At 48.6% G+C, this 24,674-nt stretch overlaps 10 protein-coding genes across 10 annotated transcripts; 4 read left to right on the plus strand and 6 right to left on the minus strand.

Moving 5' to 3' along the window:
• Positions 1-4,117: 4,117 nt before the first annotated feature.
• Positions 4,118-4,855, plus strand: N7498_002788 (uncharacterized protein; the record flags this gene model as incomplete). The annotated part of the gene is made up of 1 exon (XM_058449850.1): positions 4,118-4,855. The coding sequence occupies one exon, from the start codon at positions 4,118-4,120 to the stop codon at positions 4,853-4,855; it is 738 nt and encodes a 245-aa protein (XP_058312194.1).
• Positions 4,856-5,836: 981 nt separating this feature from the next.
• Positions 5,837-6,319, minus strand: N7498_002789 (nuclear transport factor 2 family protein; the record flags this gene model as incomplete). Its single annotated transcript, XM_058449851.1, has 1 exon — positions 5,837-6,319. One exon carries the CDS (start codon positions 6,317-6,319, stop codon positions 5,837-5,839), a length of 483 nt encoding a protein of 160 aa, XP_058312195.1.
• Positions 6,320-7,230: 911 nt separating this feature from the next.
• Positions 7,231-8,612, minus strand: N7498_002790 (putative cyclin; the record flags this gene model as incomplete). Its single annotated transcript, XM_058449852.1, has 5 exons — positions 7,231-7,631; positions 7,684-8,011; positions 8,071-8,199; positions 8,250-8,331; positions 8,386-8,612. 5 exons carry the CDS (start codon positions 8,610-8,612, stop codon positions 7,231-7,233), a joined length of 1,167 nt encoding a protein of 388 aa, XP_058312196.1.
• A 267-nt stretch (positions 8,613-8,879) lies between these two features.
• Positions 8,880-9,823, minus strand: N7498_002791 (uncharacterized protein; the record flags this gene model as incomplete). Its single annotated transcript, XM_058449853.1, has 3 exons — positions 8,880-9,598; positions 9,655-9,659; positions 9,708-9,823. 3 exons carry the CDS (start codon positions 9,821-9,823, stop codon positions 8,880-8,882), a joined length of 840 nt encoding a protein of 279 aa, XP_058312197.1.
• Positions 9,824-10,194: 371 nt separating this feature from the next.
• N7498_002792 (putative fructosamine-3-kinase) lies at positions 10,195-11,145 on the minus strand (the record flags this gene model as incomplete). Its single annotated transcript, XM_058449854.1, has 1 exon — positions 10,195-11,145. One exon carries the CDS (start codon positions 11,143-11,145, stop codon positions 10,195-10,197), a length of 951 nt encoding a protein of 316 aa, XP_058312198.1.
• A 328-nt stretch (positions 11,146-11,473) lies between these two features.
• On the minus strand, positions 11,474-14,576 carry N7498_002793 (armadillo repeat protein; the record flags this gene model as incomplete). The annotated part of the gene is made up of 3 exons (XM_058449855.1): positions 11,474-12,463; positions 12,516-14,218; positions 14,273-14,576. 3 exons carry the CDS (start codon positions 14,574-14,576, stop codon positions 11,474-11,476), a joined length of 2,997 nt encoding a protein of 998 aa, XP_058312199.1.
• Positions 14,577-15,795: 1,219 nt separating this feature from the next.
• phoB (regulatory cyclin phoB) lies at positions 15,796-16,821 on the plus strand (the record flags this gene model as incomplete). Its single annotated transcript, XM_058449856.1, has 1 exon — positions 15,796-16,821. The coding sequence occupies one exon, from the start codon at positions 15,796-15,798 to the stop codon at positions 16,819-16,821; it is 1,026 nt and encodes a 341-aa protein (XP_058312200.1).
• A 700-nt stretch (positions 16,822-17,521) lies between these two features.
• Positions 17,522-19,317, plus strand: N7498_002795 (putative tRNA-specific adenosine-34 deaminase subunit Tad3; the record flags this gene model as incomplete). The annotated part of the gene is made up of 3 exons (XM_058449857.1): positions 17,522-17,618; positions 17,682-17,733; positions 17,793-19,317. 3 exons carry the CDS (start codon positions 17,522-17,524, stop codon positions 19,315-19,317), a joined length of 1,674 nt encoding a protein of 557 aa, XP_058312201.1.
• A 690-nt stretch (positions 19,318-20,007) lies between these two features.
• Positions 20,008-21,270, minus strand: N7498_002796 (terpene synthase family protein; the record flags this gene model as incomplete). The annotated part of the gene is made up of 4 exons (XM_058449858.1): positions 20,008-20,428; positions 20,507-20,763; positions 20,824-20,852; positions 20,919-21,270. 4 exons carry the CDS (start codon positions 21,268-21,270, stop codon positions 20,008-20,010), a joined length of 1,059 nt encoding a protein of 352 aa, XP_058312202.1.
• A 1,896-nt stretch (positions 21,271-23,166) lies between these two features.
• On the plus strand, positions 23,167-24,314 carry N7498_002797 (major facilitator superfamily domain-containing protein; the record flags this gene model as incomplete). The annotated part of the gene is made up of 2 exons (XM_058449859.1): positions 23,167-23,500; positions 23,557-24,314. 2 exons carry the CDS (start codon positions 23,167-23,169, stop codon positions 24,312-24,314), a joined length of 1,092 nt encoding a protein of 363 aa, XP_058312203.1.
• Between the last annotated feature and the right edge of the window lie 360 nt (positions 24,315-24,674).

A 24,674-nucleotide genomic window follows, 5' to 3' on the forward strand; every position in this document is an offset into this window, starting at 1 on the left:
AAACCCTCTTTCCCTTATAAAAGATTAAGAAATTAGTCTATTTTCTAATTAATAAATAGCAGTAATCTTATATATTTCGCTTTGAGGACTATATAATATTATTGGGGTTGTAAAAACTAATATTCATCAAAACTATCATTAGAAGTGCGGAAATATATATAAACTATAGAATGCAGTACGTATATTTTTGCAAGGACAATATAATTCTATATTATCCTTGCAATCCTATAGCTTATAAGGAATTTTTGATCTCACAACAATTAGCATATATTCATTAAGCTATACGTTAACTAATCGAATGCTCTTTTATCTTATTTAAGCTATTAAATGCGAAAAAGTGGATTGATTTTACCTTGATTGAAGACTTAGAAGGAAATTATTTAAGGAAAACGGGTTACCTATGGGTTTACGGGTTATAAGCGGGTTACCCACGGGTTACCTATTATATATATAGGCTATAAGCTAATAAGCATAGCTTTTATCTACCTATATAGGCCTTTGTTGATATATTATATTTTTCACTTTAGAAGAATAGGGTACTACGAGGCCCTAGAATCTACGCTTACGCGTTGAAATTCTTTTGTAAGACTTTTAACTATCCTTAGCTAAGTGCTCGTTAATTATTATATCACTAGATGTCTCAATTCACTAATACCTACGTATTATCTTTATATAATATAGACCTTTTAGATAACCTTCAACTCCTCCTATTAGGTAATCTAACCCTTAATCTATCGATTAGCCAATAAAACTTCGCTTGTGTCGCGAGCTCTATAGGCGATACTGATTTTATCCTACTAGGATTACCTTCGCCCTTAGTGCCTAGTTCCCTCGAGAGCGTTCGACCTAATCGTATCACTATATACGTGGTCTACTCTAAAATAATGAGTGATGACTATATATAATAGTGGCTACAAACGGACTTCGGAAGGAAGAAGCGTATACGCTAGGACTCGCGACACTCTTCCGACGTTTAGCACCACTTTAATTAGGTGGCTAGGGCTAGTGATGGCGCGCCGAAGGTTATATATAAGTATTATAAGGCTATCCTTGATTACCTAGGGCTTAGAAATGGAACTTCCACGATGAAGAAATATACTACTAGCTATAGTAGGAAGCCAAAAAGCCAAAATATTAGGCAATTTATATAAGCGGTAAGCTAGCCTAATAGTCTATAAGATATATACTGATTTCGACTACTTCTATAGGCGCGGAGCCCTCTAGTCGATACTCTATTTAGCTAGGAAAAATGGGAATTAAGTCTTCTTCGATTTATTACTGAATTGAGGCTACCCTTCTAGCTTCTAGAGCATCTAGGGTTCCGTGATATAATATCTATAGCCCAAAATGCCCCAAGACAGCTTAATATTCCATCTGCAAAGGTAGTATAGCGCTAGCTACGAAGTACGGTGCTCGAACGCCATTAGAATATACTGTAGAAACTTCCTAAAGATAGAAAGATTTCTATTACCCTTGACTGTTGGATATCTCCTTTCCAGTAGGCATTTATGGTAGTTACGGGCTACTTCCTTAATAAAGACTAGAATTATCGGGAGCTACTTCTAGGATTTGAGCCTCTTTATAGAACACACTTAGGTATTAACCTTAGCGCTATTCTGTTCTAGCTTCTACAGAAGTATAATTTAACTGATCGAGTACTTACAATCACTATCGATAATACATCGAACAATAACACTTTAGTAGTAAGCATCTAAGAGACTATCTAGTCCCTTAATCTTAGCGATAATACCGTAATCATTCGCGTTCTATATATTGCCTATATTATCTAACTAAGCTTGAAGCAACTCCTAGGTTAGATAAAGGTAAATCCAAAGAACGACACTACTCAAATATAATAGACTAAATCCTAGGACTAATCAATTCGTTCTAGACAACAAAAACGGGAGATCATTAACACTTTAAATAAGGCTCGTCACTATTAAACCTATTAAAAACCTACTTCTAATCTATTTTTATAGCTTCGAAGCTTAGCTATCTTTATCAACGTAAGCCTATAGCGCCGTGAAGCTTTCTATAGCCTCCAGACAGATTCTATAGCTCTTATTCCGATACAAGACATTCGTACGCGGTGGAATTCGACGTTTCTAATACTTCGTCGTGCTAAACGACTGTAATCCATCTTAGATAAGTTTTGCTCAAAGTACGGCTATCTATATCTTATACTTGACTAAGAGCAATAGCGTCAGATTAACTATTTACTCTAGATTATATAGCCGTTCTTCCAGTTCACCACTACGCTATCGAAAACCAAAGATGTCACCGTCTACCTTATCTTTGCTATCTATAATAAGCTCTTCGACTATCTTAAGAAGTCGATTAAGCAGCTTACAAGAAAGAAGATAGCCTAGAAGAAGCTTATGCTTACCGCTCTCTATACGGCGGAGGAAAAGCTTAGGCAGTACTATAGTAAGATAGATGATATTCCTAGTGATCTCTTTGCTATTAGTATAATGCTCGCACCATAATATAAGCTCTAGTTCTTCTAGAGTAAAGATTGGGGCCCTAAGTGGCTTACTAGATATAGGTAAAGCCTCGTGGACTACTTTGAACTATATAAGTAACGTCTATTAGAGGAATAGATAGAGAACGGTAAAGGATCTTCTACGTAGAGTGTAGGCATAGACCTTGATCGGATGATTAGTCTAGATCAGACTATCTAAGCTAGCTAGCAGGACAAGCTTATAAGATATCTCGATAGTAGTAAGTATCCTTATTTTATTAATCACTAGGCTTATACTAATATATATACCTTAGCTATTGTTTCTAGTATTCTAATACGAGCGTTCTGGAAGGAGAACTAGATTACATTCCTTGCGCTTACAAAGCTCGCGCGTGATATACTCTCAATTCCTATAACTAGCGCTAGCGTTGAGCGGCTATTTAATACTACTCGGGATATCTATCACTATCGTCGAGGCTCACTAAATACTATAATAATCTAGGAGATTATATTGTATAGATGTACGACGCAATTTAAAGTCGAAGAGGACGAAATCGCTTTTCGGAAGGAGTATCTTTCTGCAGGGGAGATAGAAGCGGATCATAAAGAGAAAGATGCCCAACAACAAGAGGGTACTATCGACCTAATTAGTGATAATGAGGAGAGTAATAAGGACGATATATAGGTAGGTTTAGTCCTTGTTCAAACGCAATCAACAACGGAAGGTCCCTCGAAACGTGCTCTTGGAAAGAGAAGAAAGAGTGTTGCATCTAAACCAGACACTAAAGGCTATAAGGATAGTAACGAGGAGGAAGATATTCCTCTACCAGAGACATAATAGCGTGTCTCAGGAAGATCTAGGAAGCGGCCGCGGCATAATGATGATCAGTTCATAGTTTATTAGTTTGGTTCTAGAATTGAAGACATTCATACTTATCCTTGACCTTATTTCTGCAGGAATACACTACCTATAAGCTAGATACCTATAAATACAGCCCATAAATGCATAATATATACATATCACGAGGTTCTTCATGTTTGTATTGTTTACCAACCCGTGGGTAACCCGCGGGTAACCCGCGGGTTTAATATCTCAACCCGTACCCGACCTTCGGGTCCATACCCTCGACCCAAAACCCGCCAAGAAACGGGTACGGGTCGGGTCCAACCCGTCTACCCGCGGGTTTGGGCGAGGTCTACCTATCCCTGCAAAAGCTAGCGGTCAGAACGACCCCAACAGACCAATCTGTTAAGGCATCTAGGACCAGCATTGTCAAGTACTTGCCAAAACGGATGCCTCGCTTTTATAGCGTCGGTAGCACAACAGTTACACTGCATTCACGCCCAGAATTCTGAACATCATGAATACCTATCTAGGTGTCCTACATCTTCACATACGTGTCTTCAGCTTTAAAGTCCCGTCATCTATACAAATTGATTTCACCGCTGTTTTGTACGTATAATATAGACGCCTAGATCAAGAAACGACGAGTCGCTTATCAAAGTCGTGAGTTGGTATAAATAGGAGGGTGTCAGTTCTACAAGTAGGACAGATTCGATAATTATTTTTACACTCAAAGTCTCTAAAACCCTTTCGTTCTTATTTACAAGGCAACCTGCTCATTCTTGCAATATTACCCCTACATCCCCAGCATTATGTCCGAAACCTCGCATCAGCAGCCATCCCCTCTTGCCCACAGAATCGTTTATAACCCCAATGAACGCAACGGCTTAAAGAGAAACGAGCGCGATGTGGTGGAGGGAGATCGGCTTGTTGGGCAACTGAGGGAAGACTTCGGCTGGGACTGGGTCGCGATTACAGATGTGGAGCTCTACAAGTGCGAATGGGCTTTCCAGTTCAGCATTGAGAACGAGAGCGAAGGCACGCGGACGAAAATGGAGTCTACTGAGCTCGGAATGGTTGTTACTGAAGGGAGAGAGGTCTCTGAATCGGTCTCAGCTAGTGCCGGTTTTAGCGGTTTCGGCTTTTCGGCGACTGTCAACGGGTCAACCGAGTCCAAAACTTTCACCTCGTCGGAAACCTCGCAAATCAAACGCATTGAAGATACTTACGTCATCCCAGCCAAATCCAGTATTTTCGTCTACAAAAGAAAATACTTCTTCCGCTGCACGACATGGTTTTACCATAAAGGCGAGAAGGCGTACCTTAAGGCTGGGAGTCGCAAAACCGAGGGGATTTTCGAAAACAGCATCGTTGCCAATGAGGAGTTGATCAGCCCTACTCGTCTGACTGGGGAAGGGAAAATTGTCGTGAATCCTCCTAGGGATGCTGTTAGGACCACAAAAGTGTATAATGCGGGGTCTTTCGAATCCAACGGCATTGCTATAGCCTTGCAAAGAGTCTACCCGTGGGTTAGAATCATCATCGGCTAGCTTGCAGCAGACCTAGGATCATGAGAGTTATTGTGATTAGCGGCAGCTGCCATTCACCCTACCTCTCTGTCCATTTCACTATGGTACTTGAAGCTTCTGTGAAAGTGCCACAATTTCGGGATATCCTTTTTGGATTGTACACTCATTACTCACGAATTGAAGCCTTTTCTTGGAAAATACGAGGATGATATGCCTGGGGTAGTACAGCGAATTCCCTATGAATGGAAAGGCGTAAGGCTAACGCCGTGATTACCACACATCATGCCGTTGTGTTGAATTGCTTCTATCGTAGTTTAAATGGTTCTATATAGTGAACAAACAGAGGAATGGGTGGAATGGAAAAGGTCAATGGGCATGGGAGATGTATTGAGGTCGCAGACGTTGTAGGCCTTTCATGTATGATACGGCGTTATACAGTACGTCACACCATCGCTCTATAGATAAAGTGATCTAAGTTTAAGAATAAGGCGACTTAAGACAGCCAAATACAGACTGGGGTGATTTCAGAGACTGGGCGGAGAAACACTGCATGGGTGTCTTTAGGGAAATCTACTTTTCAATTTGCTGGACCAAACATTGAACTGAGACTCAGTGTCGAATCCAAGTGTTATATATGGAAGTGAGGAATAGCCTGATTACTACTCCCAACGCTATTAGGCCCCAGGCGCAACTAATGATAAACCAGAACCTTACATTTTAAAGGGTCATGTCGATTGAGCTTATATCCCTGGGGAAGTATCATACAAGGTACGGAGGAGATGATCATTTAAAAGAGGACAGGGAAGAAGCCAATGTGCATTTCGTCATCACGAAGCCGAGGAATATCGCAAACAAAGGTATTTTTTCCCCACCATCTCGGACCTTGAAAAAGCTTGTATAAACGTTATCTCACTTTCCCTTTCTGAGTTACAGTACTTCACAATTAGATTTCACTCAACCTATAACTTCCTGTATACAGAAACAAAAGACCTTTATTCAGAACTAGGCACCCCCCATCACCGAGCGATCCCCCTGTGTCCAAATAACATCCAAAACCCACTTCTTAATCTTCCACATTCCATCGCCAAGGTCCTTCACAAGATCAACCGCGTACTCCCCACCGGAAATGTACTTTGGTCCATCCGGCTCCTTGCCCCTGCCAGGCGGACAGTGCTGAGCCAATGCATATGCAGTCAGGGACGCAGTATCCTCTCCTTCGTTGTGATTGACTCGGACGTTGCTAATCATATGGGTGGTGTCCATTGGTCCGACGTGGTTAAGGACTTGTGCTTTGAATGCAGGCAGACCATTGATGGTCCTTTTTTCGTCTGTGCCCAATTTTAGCTCGAAGACGAAGTCTTCTCCGGTGAATGTGGAGTCGAAGATGGAGATGTCATTGCGGTCGAAGCCGATAGCGGCACGGTATAGGGCGTCGGTGATGGCCTCTTTGGTGTTGAGGTTTGGGAGGGACGCCGTATAAGACATGTTGATGAGGAATCTTTTCGACGTTGATAAATTTTGTTAATCAATCTTTGCATCTTGTCTTCACGCCTTTATAGTCTTTCGAAAAGAACGGCTGGTTCGGTTCCCAAGGCCATCGGCGATAAGCGGACTTAACGGGCTGGAACTTGCTGAGAGCGCGGAAATACGACAGTGTCCGTCTGGTCCGTCGGGCCCGAAGAGAGTAATAGTTGGGTACAGTTTTATCATTTAAAATAAAAATAAAGAGGGCGTTCGGTGTTCGGACTGACGCGCGCTCTGAAAGGAGGAAGTAATGCCAAGAATCGCGTGGTGGAAAGCCGACGGAGGAACTTGGTTGAGAGATACAATTGGTGCAGTGAAGCAAGTATGCAGGCTGGGAGTGAAATTATCTCAAGTGAATTGTTTTTCTTGCGCTTCTTGGTGCATCCCTTAAACACGAACACCTCACTACTGTAGCTGACAAGATCGGCAAGGAACGACACCGTGTGTGAGCATAATTGAATAAGCCTGCATTGTATCAATACGGCCATGCATGGGATCAGACTTGGCAAGAAGCTGTGGCATGTAGAGCAAGTTTAATGGATCCGGGCCGCCATAAGAACACCCTGAAATTGCTCTGTTAATCGTTTTGAATTGCCTGTTGGTCCTCCGGTCAATTGACCACTATTGTCTAAATGACCCCATCACTACTGACGGTCAGTTTATTAGACTGCTCAGTAACGGAGCTTTGTGTTGACCATCAAAGGAGGTCGGAGTGACGCATTGCCCAGTCTAGGTAAAACTAGATTGAATTATCTATTCTTTATGAACAAAATGGAAGGGTATCACGAAATAAGCATTAAACCAGCCATGCCACCTGGCCCCATATGACTCCATGTAGAGCGTAGCATGCAAATCCATAAACCAAGCCATGTTCATGCATCCACCTCATACTCTTCCATCTCCACTCTGAAGTACTCTGCAACTTGCCTCTTCTCGCAGTCCGCGATGTCGTGATCAAGCATGAATCGTACGGCCGCGTCCTTACCACGGTCAGATGTTTGGTGTCGATCTCCATTAGCTGCGGTTGGCGTCAATGGGTGGTGAAGTCGTGGAGTATCTGCATCATTGGGCCGTGTGCTATTTTGTGCGTTTCCAACGTTATAGGGCTGGCGTGGGCGGTCTATCCAATGCGCGTAACGCGGAATGCGGTGTTCGCTCGCTTCTTGGTTGAGTGGGATTCGGACGGTGAGGAAGCGGTCTGCTGGGAAACGCGGGCCCACGGATGTTGAGGAGCGATGATGAGTGTAAAGTTCGAGGATGTCGAAAAGGGTTTCTGTTTGGATTGTTAGTATGAGCTGCAAGTATGCAGGTCGTGAATATCTTACCCATGACTTCGGGGCGGCTTGTGTCCCAGTGGGCATAATCTCTTCCTGACTCCACCGCGTCTATGCGCTGATCCATGAGCCGTCCTGCAAGCTCGAGGCAGCTAAATGCCATTGTTGACGTTGTCTGCTTGATTGGTGCAAATGTCCGGTAGAGATCCAGTGAGATAAGGTAGGCCAGATCTGACACTTCGGACTCTTTCGACAGCTTGTAATGCTGAGCAAGCTTGGCCAGAGTCTTTTGTGGGTGGCGGGTACGGAAGTCAAAGCCAGACGCTTCGAGCATGAGTCTTTCGAGGCCGATAATTCCCCGCGCATTGGTTTCAAATACCTGACATGGAAGTTAGCCGCCAGTTCCTGGAGAGTTCACACTTGAGTGTCATGACATACCGGACTATCAGGAGACAGGTGCTCCGAGGGCGGTAACTTCAGATTGTACGCCGCACACACAATATCCCTCGACTTTTTCAGAGTATCCTCAATCTTGCAAGCGGTGAACAGAGCCGCCGCCGCAGCATCCTGCACAATGTCAGAACAAACATCCAGAACCACGGGTAAAGTCAACATACCATGAAGTTGTACTCACTGTCCGCATGCGACAGCCGAAACCGGTGGTAGTAAATCACAGCTGTATTAAAGGTGCGAACAGGACTGTGTTCTCGATTAGTATCATTCCCGCATTCTCTCAAGCGGACATGAACATACAGGTGGAGCACCTTGCGCACGTTATCAATCCATGAGACACCCTGCAAACGCAATGACTCCTCGCGCATAGGGTTCACACCCAAGGCCTGGATGCTGTCCTGGATTGTCTGCTCAAAGACATAAGGCCTGGCCACCTTGATGAATGACGGGTGGATGGCTGGGAGCTCCGGCGCGACCGAGTCCGAGTCCAGGCGTGACCCTGCCCGTTCTTCTTTCTCGTGTGACATTGCCGGAACGGGGGACCCGATGTGATCGAGGAGAAACGTCAATGCAATTGCCCTGGGAAGTCGCAGGATGCGAAGTTGCAGCTGAATGGGTTTCGATATCGATAAGGGATCACGTGTGATAGGCGGAGATTAGTTGATCCGGATGTATAGAAACGAAGTAGGTCATGATCGTTCAAACACCTTTGATATCGAAGAGAAATGAAAAATAAATTATAATCAATAAGATAAGATACTCAAATCGATAGCAAAAGGCTGAATAATGGTAGTTCACGGAACACCCCGTCCCGACCGAGTAGCCTTGGCCAATTCACTCTGCGCAACATTATCCGCATACCGCTTGTAAATAGGCAAATAAAACTCCGTCTCACTCGTCGTCTCCCTCACACTCTTTCGACTCTCGATAGCACTAAACCACTTCCTAAATCTCTTCCACACTCCCTCATCCGCCCCACCAGCTCCATCAGCCGGAATACCAACCTCATCCTTAAACTCGTCAAACACCCACAACCGCACAGCCCACGGTGCCAGCACAAGATCCGGCAAAGATAGCTCTGAACCAAGGAAGAATGGGCCCTCAGGGTGCATCTCCATTGTCCATGCCTTTAGGTGGGTTAGAAAATCCTGCCGGGCCTGGTCTAATCCCGGGTCGTTTGAAGCGGTTCCTTCCGGCTGGTACTGCAGGAATCGGTGGAATGATGGAATGATGCGAGAGGTTACGTAGTCAATCCAGGTGCGGGCGCGGGCGCGCTCGTATGGGTCTTTTGGGAGGAAACTCGGACTGTGTGTGGGGTATGCTTCTTCCAGGTATTCCAGGATAACGGTGGATTCGTAAAGTGGTTGGGGATTCGGCTTTGTTGGGCATGAGAGGGTTGGGACTAGACCGCGTGGGTTGAGAGACAGTAGTGAGTCTGGTTTGTTGTATGGATTGACCTCAATGTATTCGTAGGGGATCTGTTTCTCTTCTAGAGCGAGCCAGACTCGCTGGACTTGACGGCGGTTAGTTTGTCTGCATGTATGAGTTTAATGTTGTTCTTGGACGCACCAAATCTGTGGCGGGTTAACATGGGCGAAAATCATTGTGCTGGTGTTACTCACGGACAGAACCACCCCGCATACAACTTCAACGGTTGCTCTGCACTGTGCTTCTCAACCAATGCCTTGGCGGTACCCGTTGCCTCGGGATGAAGATTAGCGTCTGGATGAGCGGGCATTTTAGTCGTGATCGGACTAAGTGGGAGGGGAAGATGTGGGAAACTTGAAGTGTTGGAAACAAAGCCCAGGTGGAGAACCATTGTAGATATCTCCGCGAGCTTGACGTGACATCATTTGCTTGTAAATCAACATTCAGTGTACAAACCTTGAATTTTGGAATACTTGACTATGGCTGCATATGCACTCTAGTCTAATTTGGCATTTACTTCCCATCCCCGTATTTCCTTACCAATTTCTGCATAATCGACATCGCGCCCGAGCGATACCCACCGCCAAAGATAGCATGATGATTCAAATGATGATACCTAGAACCCAATTAGCCCGCCATTCCTTTCCAACACAAACAACCCAGGTCTAGCGCAGGGGAAACTCACAGCTCATACAATCGCACCCGATCATCATACTCCTCCACAGGCTCAGTCTTCGGCACAATACGATGATACTGTTCGAAAAACCTCGACCCAAACCCACCAAACATATGCATGATGCCCAACTCAAACTCACTATGCCCATAAACTGCACAGGCATCATAAACCACGTCTCCAGGCTTCTCATCACCTCCATTACCCACAATTCTGCCCCGATCTGCGTTCCCACCCCATAGATCCCCATGCACGACCACAGGAACAATTCCCTCCCCTTCGCCGCGCGAGTTATATCCTAGATGATCATCACCGAGCAATCGCGGCACAACTTGACCCGCCGTCTTCTCAACGAGCTCCCGCAAGCCCGCGTCGCGCCCATTCCGCTTCTCACTCGTCGCGAGAATAGTAAGTAGACGCTCATTCGCGTAGAAATCGGCCCAGCTATCATGAAACTTGTTAGGTTGTTTCGTATCACCACAGAACGTCGGAACAGGGAACCCGAATCTGCGCCGTCCCGTCTCCGGATCCGCAGGCGCAGGTGTAGTATGTAATTTGCCCAGACGATGCGCCAAGCTCGTGGGTGTAGTTTCGTCGCCGCTACTCCGACCCATCGCACCACCGAGATCAAGGAACTCGGTTACCAGAAAGAAGTTCTTTGGTTTGCTGCTTTCTTCGTCGACGGCGCCCCAGGCTAAAGCGCGCGGACAGAAGCCGGGCACGGAGGAGGCGATTGCGTTTAGGGATATGTATTCGCCTCGGAACATTTCTGAAGCGACTTGGCCATTTGCGGAGGTTTTCACGAAGTAGCGCCGTTCTTCTGGGGTTCCGTTTTTGCTTGGGACTTGCGCGCGGATTGCGCCTGTGCTTGTGAAGCCGGAGCCTAGGCCGGAGAGTTGGACTTTGGATGGATCTGGCAGGGAGAGGGCGCGGAGGATGGCTTCTGGAACAGGGGACATTTTGGTTTGGTTCTTTTGTGCTGGAAAAGTGTGTTGGATTTAGAAGTGTGTTTTATTCATATATAGGGATGTGAGCTTAACAGGATTGTTCGCGGGCCTGTGACGTTATTTCTCCACCATTTTGGCGATAAGCTCCGATAAGGAGCTTCGGTGGGACTAGAGGGTGAGGAGAGTGGAGGAGATCTAAAGGAGTGTGAAGATGCGAGACTCGCTATCTAAACAGTCGTTTTGAAATTATGGTCGAACCCGGACATGGCTTATGCACATTCATTTCAAATAAAGACGCCCCGCCCAATTCACACACGACACGCAAAATCATATCCCCATACTATGGCGCCAACAGCGAGTTCAGCAGATGCACTGCCGTCTTGGTGCGCTCCTTGATATCCAGATCCGAGTCATCTTGGAGACTAGCCAACTTGTCAGTGACCCCGAGTGTTTTGAGTCTCGAGGCTCGTGCCCGGCATCCCTCGTGGTCGCTCTGGTCCTCTTCGTAGATCAGGTTAATCACCACCCAGACGCAGTTGGCTCGCACATCCCGGTGGGAGTGATTGAAGTAGTTCGTGAGCGATCGCAGTAAATTATCGTGGGACATGAGTACTGCTCGGTGCCGCGGAAGACCTGCGGCTATGTGGATGATCATTGCACTGGCCGAGATCAGGATCTCATTGGGCACGCTCAGAGACAGAGTGGGAGATTCGCGGCGGTGCTGGAGTTGGATTGTGCGCGGGCGCAGTTTGTTGGCTAGCGCATCCAGTAGCTCGGTTTCTCCAAGTTCCTTGAAGAGATAGTCGATCATCTCGTTTGCGCCCCCGCCGCAAATGATGTTGCGCAACAAGTCGAAGGTCTGTTCTTGGACGGCGATGTCGTCTTGGCGAGACTGGGTGGACTGTTCCAAGTTGCCATGTAGAACTAATCTACGTCGACGCCTTGCGTCTGGGAGGAACATGTCCAGGCTCATCTTCGATGGTGGCATGGTATCGGTCATTTTGAAATCTTCTGACGGCTCACCGACGTCCTCCATGGGGTTGAGGATGTCAACCTGTTCGCCAGCAGAATTGACCCGACCCATGGCAATTCCCGAGGCTTGGTCTGCTTCATCTTCCATTCCACGTCTGGTCAAGGCGATGACTGGGTCTTGGGTGATGACCTGGCGGATCCACGAGGGACCCAGTGCCTCGACGACTTTCATTTTGATGTCGTTTGGTGTGTTGTAAACAACATGCTTGAGCGCCCATAATGATTCAATTCTCAGCTTGGTGTTGGATGACTGAGCATGCTCGCACAGCGTTGGAATGATGTCGGCTGAGATGATTGCCTGGATAGAGTTAGAGTAAGTTTGATATCAAAAGAAATACAAGCCGACTTGCCTCTTTCATGGGACTGAAATCCAACGCCAAGTTACAAATCGCTGCCGTAGCCGCAATCTGCACTTCAAGGTCGTGGTGCCGAATCAGTACGAACAGCGGCTGAGCGACTCCAGCATCAATGAGACTGGTCCTCAAGACGCTAACCGATCGCGTCAACATCCGAGCTGCGCCACAGGCAGCCAAGAGTGTCGGAGTTGGATTACCGTCGGCAGCTGTGTTCTTGGGCATCAACACGGCATCAGCCGGTGCATCACTTGGTCGTGGCTTGAGGGAGTCAATGATGTAAGGAACCACACCGTTCTCACAGACCGCTTTGCGATATTCATCTTTGAACGGCACCAGGGCCGCCAGGGCCTTCAGAATACTTTCACGGTATCGCATAACATGGCACAATATGGGAGAGTACCCAGGTGGTCCGAGCCGGCACTCAGGCGCCATTGACTCAGGATCAAGGGCTGGGCTGTCTCCCTCCGGGTACCACATCGGCCGGGAGCTTTCTGGAACCGGATTGTAGGTCTCCTTGAGAAGTTGCGATAGTCGCTTGAGCGCACTTCCTTCCACCGCATGCCTCTGTAGCTCTTGGTCATCCATCACCAAGTTGGCGAGCACAGCCGGGGCCTCCTCCTTCAAGTGCTGAGTCGCCGTGATAAGCCCATCTTCACTGGTACCGTTCTCTTGCGGCAATTGAAAGTCCTTGTCCAGCATCCGAATGAGGATTGGAACGAGCAGGTAACTGAACATAGGAACACGGTGCTTTTTCGCGAGTCCCAGGCGGAAGAGGACTGTCACCAGACGAGCAGCCATCAGTCGCACCATGCCACCTTCCGAGCGAATAATGCACAGCAGCCATGGCACAATCGAGTTTTCATCTTCTTCCGGAGCAGGTGTTTCGGCCAGCGAAAACGGTGTTGGGAAAGAGTGGCTGCTACGGCGTTGTGAGCCTGCGTTGCCAAGAGGTGGAAAGTTGGCCGAGCTGGGGGATGATTTGACGTGCGCAAGAGGCACCGAGGGTAGCAGGCTATCGACTGGGTTTCCACCGTGGTGGCGCGGCACTGCAGATCCCGAGAAGTAGGTAGACCCCCAGGGGCCTTTCTTGATATCAACGGAAGCAAACCCAGGGACCTGTTTCGGGAAAACGGTCACAATTCCTGGAGAGGAGAGGAAATGCTCAGCTCTCCACTTGGACTGTTCAATAATCACCGTCACGGCACGAAGAATGGGTGCTAGCCGCGCAGATGCTGGGGCAGGTGGTGGGATATCCCCCAATGCACCCGGCTCCTGCAGATGATCCTCGGCGCCAGGTAGAACGAAGCCTTGGGCCACGACGAAGGAGGCAATTTTGACAGCTAGAGCATCCAGTACCCCACATTCCGCCAAATCCGTCTTATGAATCTCTTCCGTGCATAACTTCCCAATCAAGGAAGCTGCTAGTTCAATGCAGGTCTGGCTGCGCGTAGTGCTGTACTCTTGGGCCACAATCCGTCTCAAAGCGCCGATGTTCTCCGGCGACAAGACCATGTCTGCCAGGCGGGTGTCTCGAGGCCATTGCTCTTGACTCTGCAAGGGCAATCTGTCAGCAATTGTGTTCAGGAGTCGAAGAATCGGAAGAGAGAAGGTCGACGGGCAATCCGGAGAAGATAGGATAGTTAGGAGAGTTGGAATAATGTCGCTGGCGAAGATTGGAGCAAGGAAGGTTGGGCCACCTGGTTTGATACGGTCAGATGCTGATATGTGGAAGCATCAGTTGGAAAACGTACCTTGTGCCAAACTTCCAACAATGAGAATTGCCTGGAGACAGGCCTCAGATTCTTCTGAAGATTGGTAAGATCTAGCCTGGCTTATTGCGGATCCGTTTGACTCTGCAGCTGCAGCTTTCCCCGGCCGACGCAGTGCAAGCACTTGTGCCAGCGCAGGAATGATCCCTCCGGCCACATAGGCTTCCTTGCGCTGATCATGACCGATCAACTCATTCTTGAGAGTCCGCAGGGAAACCACCTGCTCGGAGACGGACTCCGAGCTGCGCAGCTGCAAGAGTATCGGTGGAGCAGCGGCTCGTGTCATTGTCCGAGGACCACCGCCTCCCGACGGGAGGGTCTCCAATAAAGCGCAAGATCGGAAAGAACAAAGTCAATGATGTGAATCGGTTCTCGGAGCTGGATCGGGATGTCGCGCGACTCGTTTGGGTTGTGATTCAATAAAGCCCTGAGGATGGCAGGACCGGGATGCGGCCGGTGCACCAGTCCGGATTCAGCGAGTTGCGGAGAGGGGTCGCGTGTACAACGAGAACATGGAATTCAATGACAGACAACTACCTGTATATCCGGTCAGCGTTGCCTCGTTGGTCAATCTCACGGCAAGGCCTTACTTGGTGCATATCTCAGATATCAGATCGCCGCAGTATAGCTCTCCGATCTGACTCCGCACTCGGATGAGCTGGCAGTTACGTAGCCTGATGCCTCAGGTATAAATTGTCACCTGAGGCATAAATATTCTGCCTGAGGTGTCAGTGCAGGCAGCCAAGATATAAAAGTGGGCCTAAAAACTCAATTCTACTTCGCCTTTCGGCTCTTTGTAACCCAATTTTTCTAGATAGCTTTTTATGTATCATATTTGTTCCAAATAGCCTGCGGCTGCTATTCACAGCAGGGCGGTCAATCTAGGTAGGGGGGCCATTCTGCCGGGTATCAGGGGCGTCGACAGGAGAAAAACGCGCAAATCAGGGGCACGGGGAACCCCGGAGGCGCAAATCACGTGCACGCCACCGTCCTACCCGATCAGCTGATGCCAACGCCTAGCTTCGCGTATTGTCACGTAACGTCAGAGGCGGCGCCTCCAACCCGTGCCAACCAGTCAGCGTACACGTTGATCGCCGATTGAACGCCCGTTGGAGACTGCCGGAACCCGATGGAGCCTGGCAAAGATCTGTACGGAGTAGAAACCGGGCAACATTGGCAGAGGCGGAACCATGTGTATCGGATGTAATAAATTACCTCATCGCCAAACAGGATTTTCCATCTGTTTTCTCCCCTCTCTTTCATCTTTCTTCTTCAGTATTAGATGGGGTTGATACCTCCACGTTGTGTTAGAGACCCCAGGATCCGATCTCGATCCCCCGGTCTCCTCTATCGCCCCCCTTAATCTGAGCGAGAATGAGGCCGTGCGCCAGCGCCATCGAAGCACAGCGCCAGCCCCCGTTGACTCGTGCGCCCACGTGGTGCTATCCGGCACTCCGAGCGGCTTTCACCCAAATACCAGCATTCCTCCTTGCGGCCGCTAAGCCATGTTAGCTTCCTCCCCCTCGCCTTCCCAGGCGGCAATGCGCTCTCCTCGCCAGACGGGGGCTCACTATGAGTCTGCTCCACAATTCAATAGCCCACGCTCGTCGCGCTTGGCTATTGAGGAGCTCCGCTCGGCCTTGAACCGCCATACCGTCGATCCTGCCTCTCCTGTCTCTCCTGCAGATCTTCGGCGACGCACCTCTGCAGCAACGGCTGCCAGTGTCACTCTTACTCCTGGAGAGGCGTTGGCCAATTCCTCCACTCCTCCCGCTGCGCCGACGACCGCAAGCGCTGCCGCGATCCCGCCGCCCGCTTCCTCCGCCTCTTCCTCCATGCCCGCCCCGGACACTCCGGTGTCCAACAAGCGCAACAGTCAGACTGACCACCACGCGCCTGATGCGACGCTGGTGCAGGATGCGCAACCCTCGCAGGCCAAGCGCCTACGATCCTCCAAGGCCGACGTCAAGATCCTGCCCGCCCAGTACGAGGACGTTGATACCCGTGATCTGGTCGTGCTGATTTCCAGCATGCTCCTGGAACTGATCCACTTCAACGACAAGATCCCTCTGAACCAGGGCCGCCTGACCCGCTTTCACTCTCGATCGCCTCCCCGAATCTCCGTGCAGGATTACATGCAGCGCCTGACGACGCACGCCACCCTCTCGCCCCCGATTCTCCTCTCCATGGTCTATTACATCGATCGTCTCTGCGCCCTCTACCCTGCCTTCACCGTCTCCAGTCTGACCATCCACCGTTTCCTGATCACCAGCGCAACTGTCGCCAGCAAAGGACTCAGTGATAGCTTCTGGACCAACAAGACGTATGCACGCGTAGGCGGAATCAGCATGACCGAGTTGGCCATGTTGGAGCTGGAGTTCTTATTCCGTACCCAATGGCGCATCGTACCACAGCCGGAAGTCCTGGTGGATTACTACAAAAGCCTCATTGAACGATGTGATGGCTATGAGATCGATCGCACCCCCGTCGATGACAGCGCTCCAATCACCTCTGCAGCCACTCCCTCATAGCAGGATGGTTACGGGGTAATTGTGCACCTTGTCACCACATCTCCCCGCAGTTCTTCAATTCTTCCAGGCTTAACTTGTGCTGGCCTCTGGTTATCCTTGGAGATATCTTTCTTGATCGACCACCCTCCGCCGACCCTCGCAGCGCGATCTTAATGAACCATTATCTTTGCATCCAAGGCGTTGTTGGACGGACGGACCGCGTCCGAGATCTATCGGGAAAATACCCGTGAGATGGCCCGGTACCTGAGAGTGATATATCTTAGCATACATCCGCCAGGCGGTGATTTCTATCATGATTTCAGCGATTTTCAGCGGATTGATCCGGCGTTTTGATACCTTATGGGATTACGTGCTATTTATTAATGAAATTTCACAAATTCCATGATTTTTAATCTTTTTGTGCCTGTAGATGTTAGTGTAGATGTGATGACAACGATCCGCAAGTAGTGTCGGGAGAGCGACAGCCTTTTCCATATCGGGCAGTTAGGGCATAGGGTGCGGGGGTTAGGGCATCAGCGGGACTGAAATCTTAACTTCGTTGCGTCACGCGCTGTTGTCTACGCTCGCGGTGTTTGCTGTGTTGACGTTCGGCTTGTGTCTGGCCATGCTGCGCGCTCATTAATTTCAGTCCTTTTCCACCCACACCCACCTGGAATATTCCCCCTGCGTCGAGGCAAGACCCCAACTTCACGCCACCAGAATGCAGCTCAAGCAAGCTATTGAGGCTCTGCGGCCTCTGCAGGGAGAAGTAATTCCTATCCGGACGGTTCAAGAGACCCGGCCGCCTGAGGAATTTGGTATGTCCCTCATCTTGGGCCACGTCCACTCGTTGCATGCGACAAAAAGCTCATAGTCTACAGCCGATGCCTACGCCGCCGAGGTCAATGTCAAAGCTGCGTCTAAAGTTGTCAAGTATGGTCACCACGCCGAACTATCTATAACGCAAATAACTAATCTGTTTCCTCCTCTAGGGCTCTCGACTCGGCCTTCCCCCGCGACCCCGCCCTCTCCCTGGGCCACCTGCGACGATTCTCTAAGCGGGAGAATCTCCCGGCACCACTCAAAGCCGCAATTGAGGAGGATCGATCATTCTCAAAGACACCAGCACAGACAATCTTCGTGCTGATCTCACCTCCAGTCCCGGACCTCGATCAGGTGCAAGCAGTGCTCGCCCCATTCGCACCCGCCTCTTCTCCCTCAGCAAGAAATACCCCTTCAGATGCATCTTCTCCCGAGCTCACGACTCCGAAGATCAACCTGATCCCTACCAAAGTCCCCATCCAACCCCCATTCAACATTACCCAAGCCGAAAATTGGAGCAACAATCTTTGGCCTGTGGTCTTCAACGCTGCGGCCCCGCGCGCAACCATCGCACCGCCTCCCCAGGTCCTAAACCGCGCTCAGGAACATATCAGCACACAGGCAGGGTACTACCTCTCACTTGCGCGCAAAGTCGCCGAAGAGGCAGAGCAATCTGGCCATGGCCGCGGCGTCGGTGCAGTGATCGTCGACCCAGCCATTGAGACTCATATTGACGCTATCTCCTGGGGCGCAGATTGGAACCCTAGGGACCGATGGATGGAAGCTGTGGTCGCAGTCGGTGGCGATGCTAGATACGGCCGGGGCGAGGCTGGTGCTCCTTCACAGAAAGACCTCCACCCCGGTCTCGTGCCCAACCCGGCCAGCACAACGTACGACGCTGACCTAGAGGGTGGCCCTGATCTCCACGCCTTGATGCGTGCTACGGAGCTTGTTGCCCGCCGTCGCCGGGAAGATGCGGTCCATGAGGCTGCCATGGAATCGCTCACTCCTCCGGCTATCGTTGCGACAGATCCGCAACTGTCGACTCAGCTCAGTCCTCTCGAGTCTTACTTCTTGTATGACGCCGACACGCCGTCTGCACACCCTCCTCCTGAGCCTTCCTCGCCGAAGAAGAGGAAGCACGAAGAACCCAACCCCGAGATCCGTGCTACACAGGTAGAAATCAGCGACGATACGGATCCTCAGTCTATCTCATCTGCACCCCTCCCTGCCCCTCCCCCTTCAACAACCGCCCTCGCCGACCCAATAATCGCCGCACGCACCAACGCCCCCGAATGGCCCTCTGACCCCTTCTCTGACTCAACAATACCCCCATCCTCCCGAATCCGCACCCGCGCCCAAGGCGGCTACCTCTGCACCGACCTAGATGTTTACATGTCCCACGAACCCTGCCTCTGCTGCTCAATGGGAATTCTCCTGTCCCGCTTCCGCGCCGTAATCTTCCCGCGCTCTGGACGAATGAAGAGCGGTGGTCTTGCATCCGAGCCTGTGGGTCCCACCACTGACGAAGAGTCTGCTCACAATGAGTCTGTCGTGGCCACCGATACAGAAGATGAGCGTCTGTACTATGGACTTCACTGGCGTAAGGAGCTGAACTGGCGCGCCCTGGGATTCGAGTTTGTGGAAGAGGCTGATGGTGTGGATGGGCATGAGGGCGTGGCTTTTCATGCTTGAGACCTCGGAACGTACGTTAGAAACCGGATGTACTATCATGATAATGGACAGCGGATTTGAATGACATGTTTTATTTTCGTATTGTTTATCGTAGTGGTAGAAGTATTTTCCCAGATAGAGTAGCTAGTCGGGCGCGGCCATGTCTAAGCTGGCTGAATTGGATGACTTGATCGACTTATCTACTCTTCTTAGACTAAGTCTTGGCTTTTCGGGATACCGGAATATTATGCTTTGTTAGGCACTCGGATTAGAAATATAGTGGCAATATCGTGCGCTCGTTGCCCAGGTTTTCTTGGCTTTTGTCGTGTTCTCGAATATCAGAGAATAGATGATCGTATTCAATATCTACTTCTGTGTCCCAGTCACAGCGTTTCCCAACTTTGGCTATCCATCACCAGGCTCGAGGATTTCATTCCCATAACTCCTTACATTCCGTGCAATGCGGCAGCTACCACGGCGGATTTGATAGGCCCTGGAATCATGGGCACGTCCTGGCTCTCAAAATGAACAACATCCCACGCTGAGCGAACTCGAGTGAAGCCCGGTGTCACTGAAGCAAGATAGTCGAATACGCGTCGGGCGATGTTACTTTGTGCATTTTTACTGGTTTTCCCGTCTTATTTTTGGAGGTCTGTCAGGATTATCAAAAAGCCGAAAGATAGACAGATCAAAATACTATCTAAGTATATTCTATTTGAGTCTGAACTCCTCGCCCCCATATCGCGACATGACTGTCGAAACAAAAACATTCCCACTCATGACATGCAAGGTAGCATCAACGAAGCGCCATTCCTCGCCTGTTAGAGCATCCTCAGTTATCAGTCGCTCAATCTCAACGTCTATTTCTGTCTCAATTTGGAACTGAAGAGACTGCGTCATGGCCACAGCTGCGTGATCAGTTCGCAATCTTAGCAGGTCTTTAATGACGCTCACCACGTTGATCATATACATAACTTTCTTCGATTCAAAAGCCTTTTTCTCCTTTTCCCACGACCCCAGATCATTCGCGATAGAAATGTGGTCTTTCATCAGGCGAATATATCTCGCTAGACGTGGACTGTTGAGGTCTACGGAGGAGTTAAGACCAAACTTGGTACAGCCCAATACATGTCTGTAGATGCATCAGCCACAATCTTTAGGTTCAAAAAGATATTTAAGAAAAGTCGACAGCAACTTATAGGTTACTTACGGGATCGCAGCATCCTCGTGTCGGTATGTCAAGAACTCCTCCAGGTTCTTGTATTGCTCTGGTGGGGGTGGCCTCTTAAAGAAACGTATCATGAGATCAATCATCTCTTGACCGGCGTTGTTTCCGGAGATGGAATCGAGCTCTCTGATATCCAAAATTACTTGGTCAATCAACAACTTGAGAAAGGATCTAGGCTCATTCGTATGTGAGAATCCTGATTCCATGCGAGCGATAAAGTCATCATTTACGCCTGCGAACTAATTCCATTCGACAGTCAGAAGGGTTATCACTTAACAAAAGAACATTTATTCACTCACTGAGTCGATAGAGTTCATCTCCCAAAAGTCTAGTGGATTATTAAAGTCAATATACAAACCCAGCTGTGTACCGGAATATCCGTAATTAAACTTACCGTCAAAAACGAAGATGAACACATTTACCGCTGCAAGAAGCCTTGTACGTTGTCTATCCCCCTCCGAAAACATATAACAGGGAAATTTGGCCCATCCCTCTTCCATTCTGGGGCCCAATTCCTCACGTGAGATTTGAGAAATTGATTTCCCAGATTTGGAGATCTGCGGAGTTGCCTCATCGGCAGCGAAATGCGCAAGGAATACCCTCGTTGTATCAAGAGTCAGTTGCCAATACTTGTTTTGGCGACATGAGAGGATTCCAGTTGCCCATGGGAGTCCCGCCTGAGGGGGAAAGATATTGATTGCGTGTTCACTTCGGTGAATATCGTCCAGATTGCCTTGCTGGCCCATTCGAAGGAACCTTTTAGACTGCAAATGGTCATTCAGCTTCAGACAGGGAAGCGAGAGGTATCAAATTCCCCCGTTTAGGTAGTCATAGGCGTAGTTCACTGGGAACTGATATTCTTGATCCTCTGGCAAGGAAAGACCCTCTTTTTGAATGAAAATTCGAGTCAAAAGGACGGACTGAGGAAGTAAACCCGGAATTCTTACCTTTAACCGAGAAGGTAGTTCTGACCTCATTTGTGACCATCTTGGAATAGATAATCAGGATATGAGACGATTATAAATCTGATGAGAACTCGAGAGTTTGTGAAACGAAGTCAAGCCTTTAGCACACAGGAGTATGACGATGATGAATTTATAGAACCGACCCCGGCCAAGCCATTCAAATGAACGTAATTTAGGCACTACGCCAATGACAGGTCTACACGTAATAGATAGCCAGGGGCCCAGTTGCAATATAATATTTTCTTGCAAATGCCGCTCGAACCCCCAAGCTAGCCTCAAGGTAAATGAACTCGCATATACCGATGAGTCTAAATCTGCACTTGTCCTAAAACTGCATCTTCACTAACAACAAATTCTAGCATAATATGTTCTAACACCTTTGGGAATTTACTAACCGCTTTTCACTCCAAATCACTATTATCATCCATCATGCAGTATGCTCTCAGCGATGAGCCGTCTCAACATACCCAAGGCTTTCCCTTGATTCTCACTAGTAAGAGTGGAATTTTGTTTGCGTTGGGCGAAAATACGGCACATCATAACGCACATAGTAGAGTATTCATTCAACCACAAAACCAACTTCCAAATATCGTTGAACTTCAGGACAGTACAGGTATGGTTACCTTAGATAATTGCTTGGCATTCGGGCAGGACTTACCTGGTCTGCACGTTCCATATTTATTTCGAGAAGCTGCATGGTTTCGGCCCCCAGCCAATGCAGGGGGCCGTATTCAGAACTATGAATTTACCCAGTCCAAAACACGCAGTCGACCATGTGAGCGAGCCCGCCTTACTGCAAATTTTGCTCTTGAAGAGCTAACCAAGCAGGAAGGAGCAAAAAAAGAACATTGGCCCAGACCTATAAATCATGAAAATCACGCATTCAACCAATTTTGCATCAATCTCAGGCGGCTAAAAAGTTGCGTTGAAACATGGAATTTTGATGAAAACCGTTGCACAGCAAATCTTCAGCATCTTCCCTACACCACTTCAAAAGTTCAGATTTTTGGTGTCAATCCTTGACCTATTTTGATCGGGATTACCTTGCGCCAAAACCCGCGCTAACCCGTTGCGTGTTCGGGTGAGGATCGTAAGGTCTTGACCCGCATTCCGGGGTTTGACGCTGTCTAATCGGGATTTGGTATCTACTAACTATGCACTATGAGCCATTTATAAGCTTTAAGAAAAGACGATCGTATGCAACACAACTAATTGTGTGCTACCGCGATCATTTTCAACTTCGTGACGGTGTCAGTCTTTCAGGAATAGTGATGATATATATATTCCAACAAACATCGCTCTTTGAACTACATCATACGCCGTGCTTTTTCACCGTGGTGGCAGAAAGCCTTTAAGTTATTACCGTGGTCTTCAATGGAGGGTGCTAGATGGCTTTCAAATATACATATTCGAAAATCTTTTATTTTTTTTAGGAAATTTGTACCCGCACAGTACCAAAATATGGGTCTTTTGAATGAATACTTGGGAGGTTTCCCCTTGAAGGATACATTTCAGCCTTGGCCAAGTTGGCAGCTGGTATAACCACACGGTATATAAAAGTCTCGTTCTTCATTTTCCTTCACTACTGCGTAGTCACTCGGCTCTGAAACCCCTCTTTGGCTTTGTCTTCCAGGCCCTTTTCGGCTGCCAATTCTGGGAAACATACATCAGACATCCATGAATGGTATATGGAAGACCTACAAGACATGGCACAATAAGTACGGTCCAATGGTTTGTTTGAAATATGGTGAGCGGTTTGGCCAGATCGACTACATTGGGGCGCTACTGTCCATTGGTACCCTTCTATGCTCGATTATGGCCATGAACTTCGGCGGCGTTCTGTGGAACTGGAGCAGCTCGAACAGCATTGGTCTCTTTGTGGGTGCCGGTGTCCTGTTGATCCTGTTTCTGGTGCAACAAACATTCAAACTGGGAACCAGCTTCGAGAATCGCATGTTCCCCATGCATTTCTGGAAGAGCCGTACCTTGATCGTTCTCTTCTTCACTATGAGTGAGTACTCCCCACATTTATTGCACAAGAATGGCGCAAAGTCTAACTACCTACAGTGTTGGCGACGTTCGGCAGCTTCATCGGCATCTACTATTTGCCCATTTACTACCAATTTACCCGCGGAAGCACAGCCATTCAGACCTCCGTCCATCTCCTACCCTTCATTCGGTTCCTGGTCGCCTTCAACATGATCAATGGTCATTTCATGGGCAAGACCGGCTACTACTACCCCTGGTACATTTTCGGAGCTGCTCTCGAGTTAATCGCGGTATCCTCCTCTGTAAGTCCTCCTTCGCACACACTCTCCATCTACCACGAAACACACCCTAACGAGCCTCGCTACAAAACAGACACCGTGGACGAACATACCTCCGATGCCAAAATCTACGGCTACACTATCATCATGGGCACTGGCGTGGGCTGTTTCTGCCAGGCCGGCTTCGCGATCGCACAGATGAAGGTCAAGCCTGAGGAGATCCCCTTCTGCGTGGGCTTCATGACGGTCGGACAGATGATGGGAATCGTATTTGGCACGGGCATCTCCGGTGCCCTGTTCGTGAACTTCGCGCAACAGGCCCTGCAGCAGGTGTTCCCCCTAACCAGTGAGGATGAGATCTCGAATGCAATCTCGGGCGTAGGAAGCCAGCTTCTCCGCTCTGCAAGTTCCGAGGATTATGCCGCGGCAATTCATGGTATCACCAGGGCGATCCAGCTGGCCTACGTCCCCATTATTGCTGCGGGAGCCATTTGCTTGGTCTGTGGCTTGCTAATGAAGCGCGAGAAGGTCTTTGTCACTGGTAGCTTCGCTGGCTAGATTCGTGGCTGGAGCCGTGGAATATGATCTTCGAACATTTGAATGACAATTCCTCGTGAGAGGAGGAATGGTTAGCAGAAGTGGAGAGCTGAAAGGTGATATTGGATATGAATTTATATAGAGAGATGTAGTCAGGTTAATTACACACCTACATTTGAGCGAGGCAAGCCCTTGACTAGAGGGAAAAGAAGGGCCACTGCCGGAAATGATGACACTGTTTTTACTGCGCTTTGCAATATACTCCTTAGTAAAACCATCAATAATTCGAAAATTTATTACTGGCGCTCAACCAACCAACCAATCAATTCAAGGCTATTCACTTACTTATGAATTTGACCTAATATTGGACGTCTAGCTTTG

This window comes from Penicillium cinerascens (assembly GCF_028974065.1).
Source record: "Penicillium cinerascens strain IBT 15544 chromosome Unknown contig_1_segment0_segment0, whole genome shotgun sequence".
NCBI classification, from domain to species: domain Eukaryota; kingdom Fungi; phylum Ascomycota; class Eurotiomycetes; order Eurotiales; family Aspergillaceae; genus Penicillium; species Penicillium cinerascens.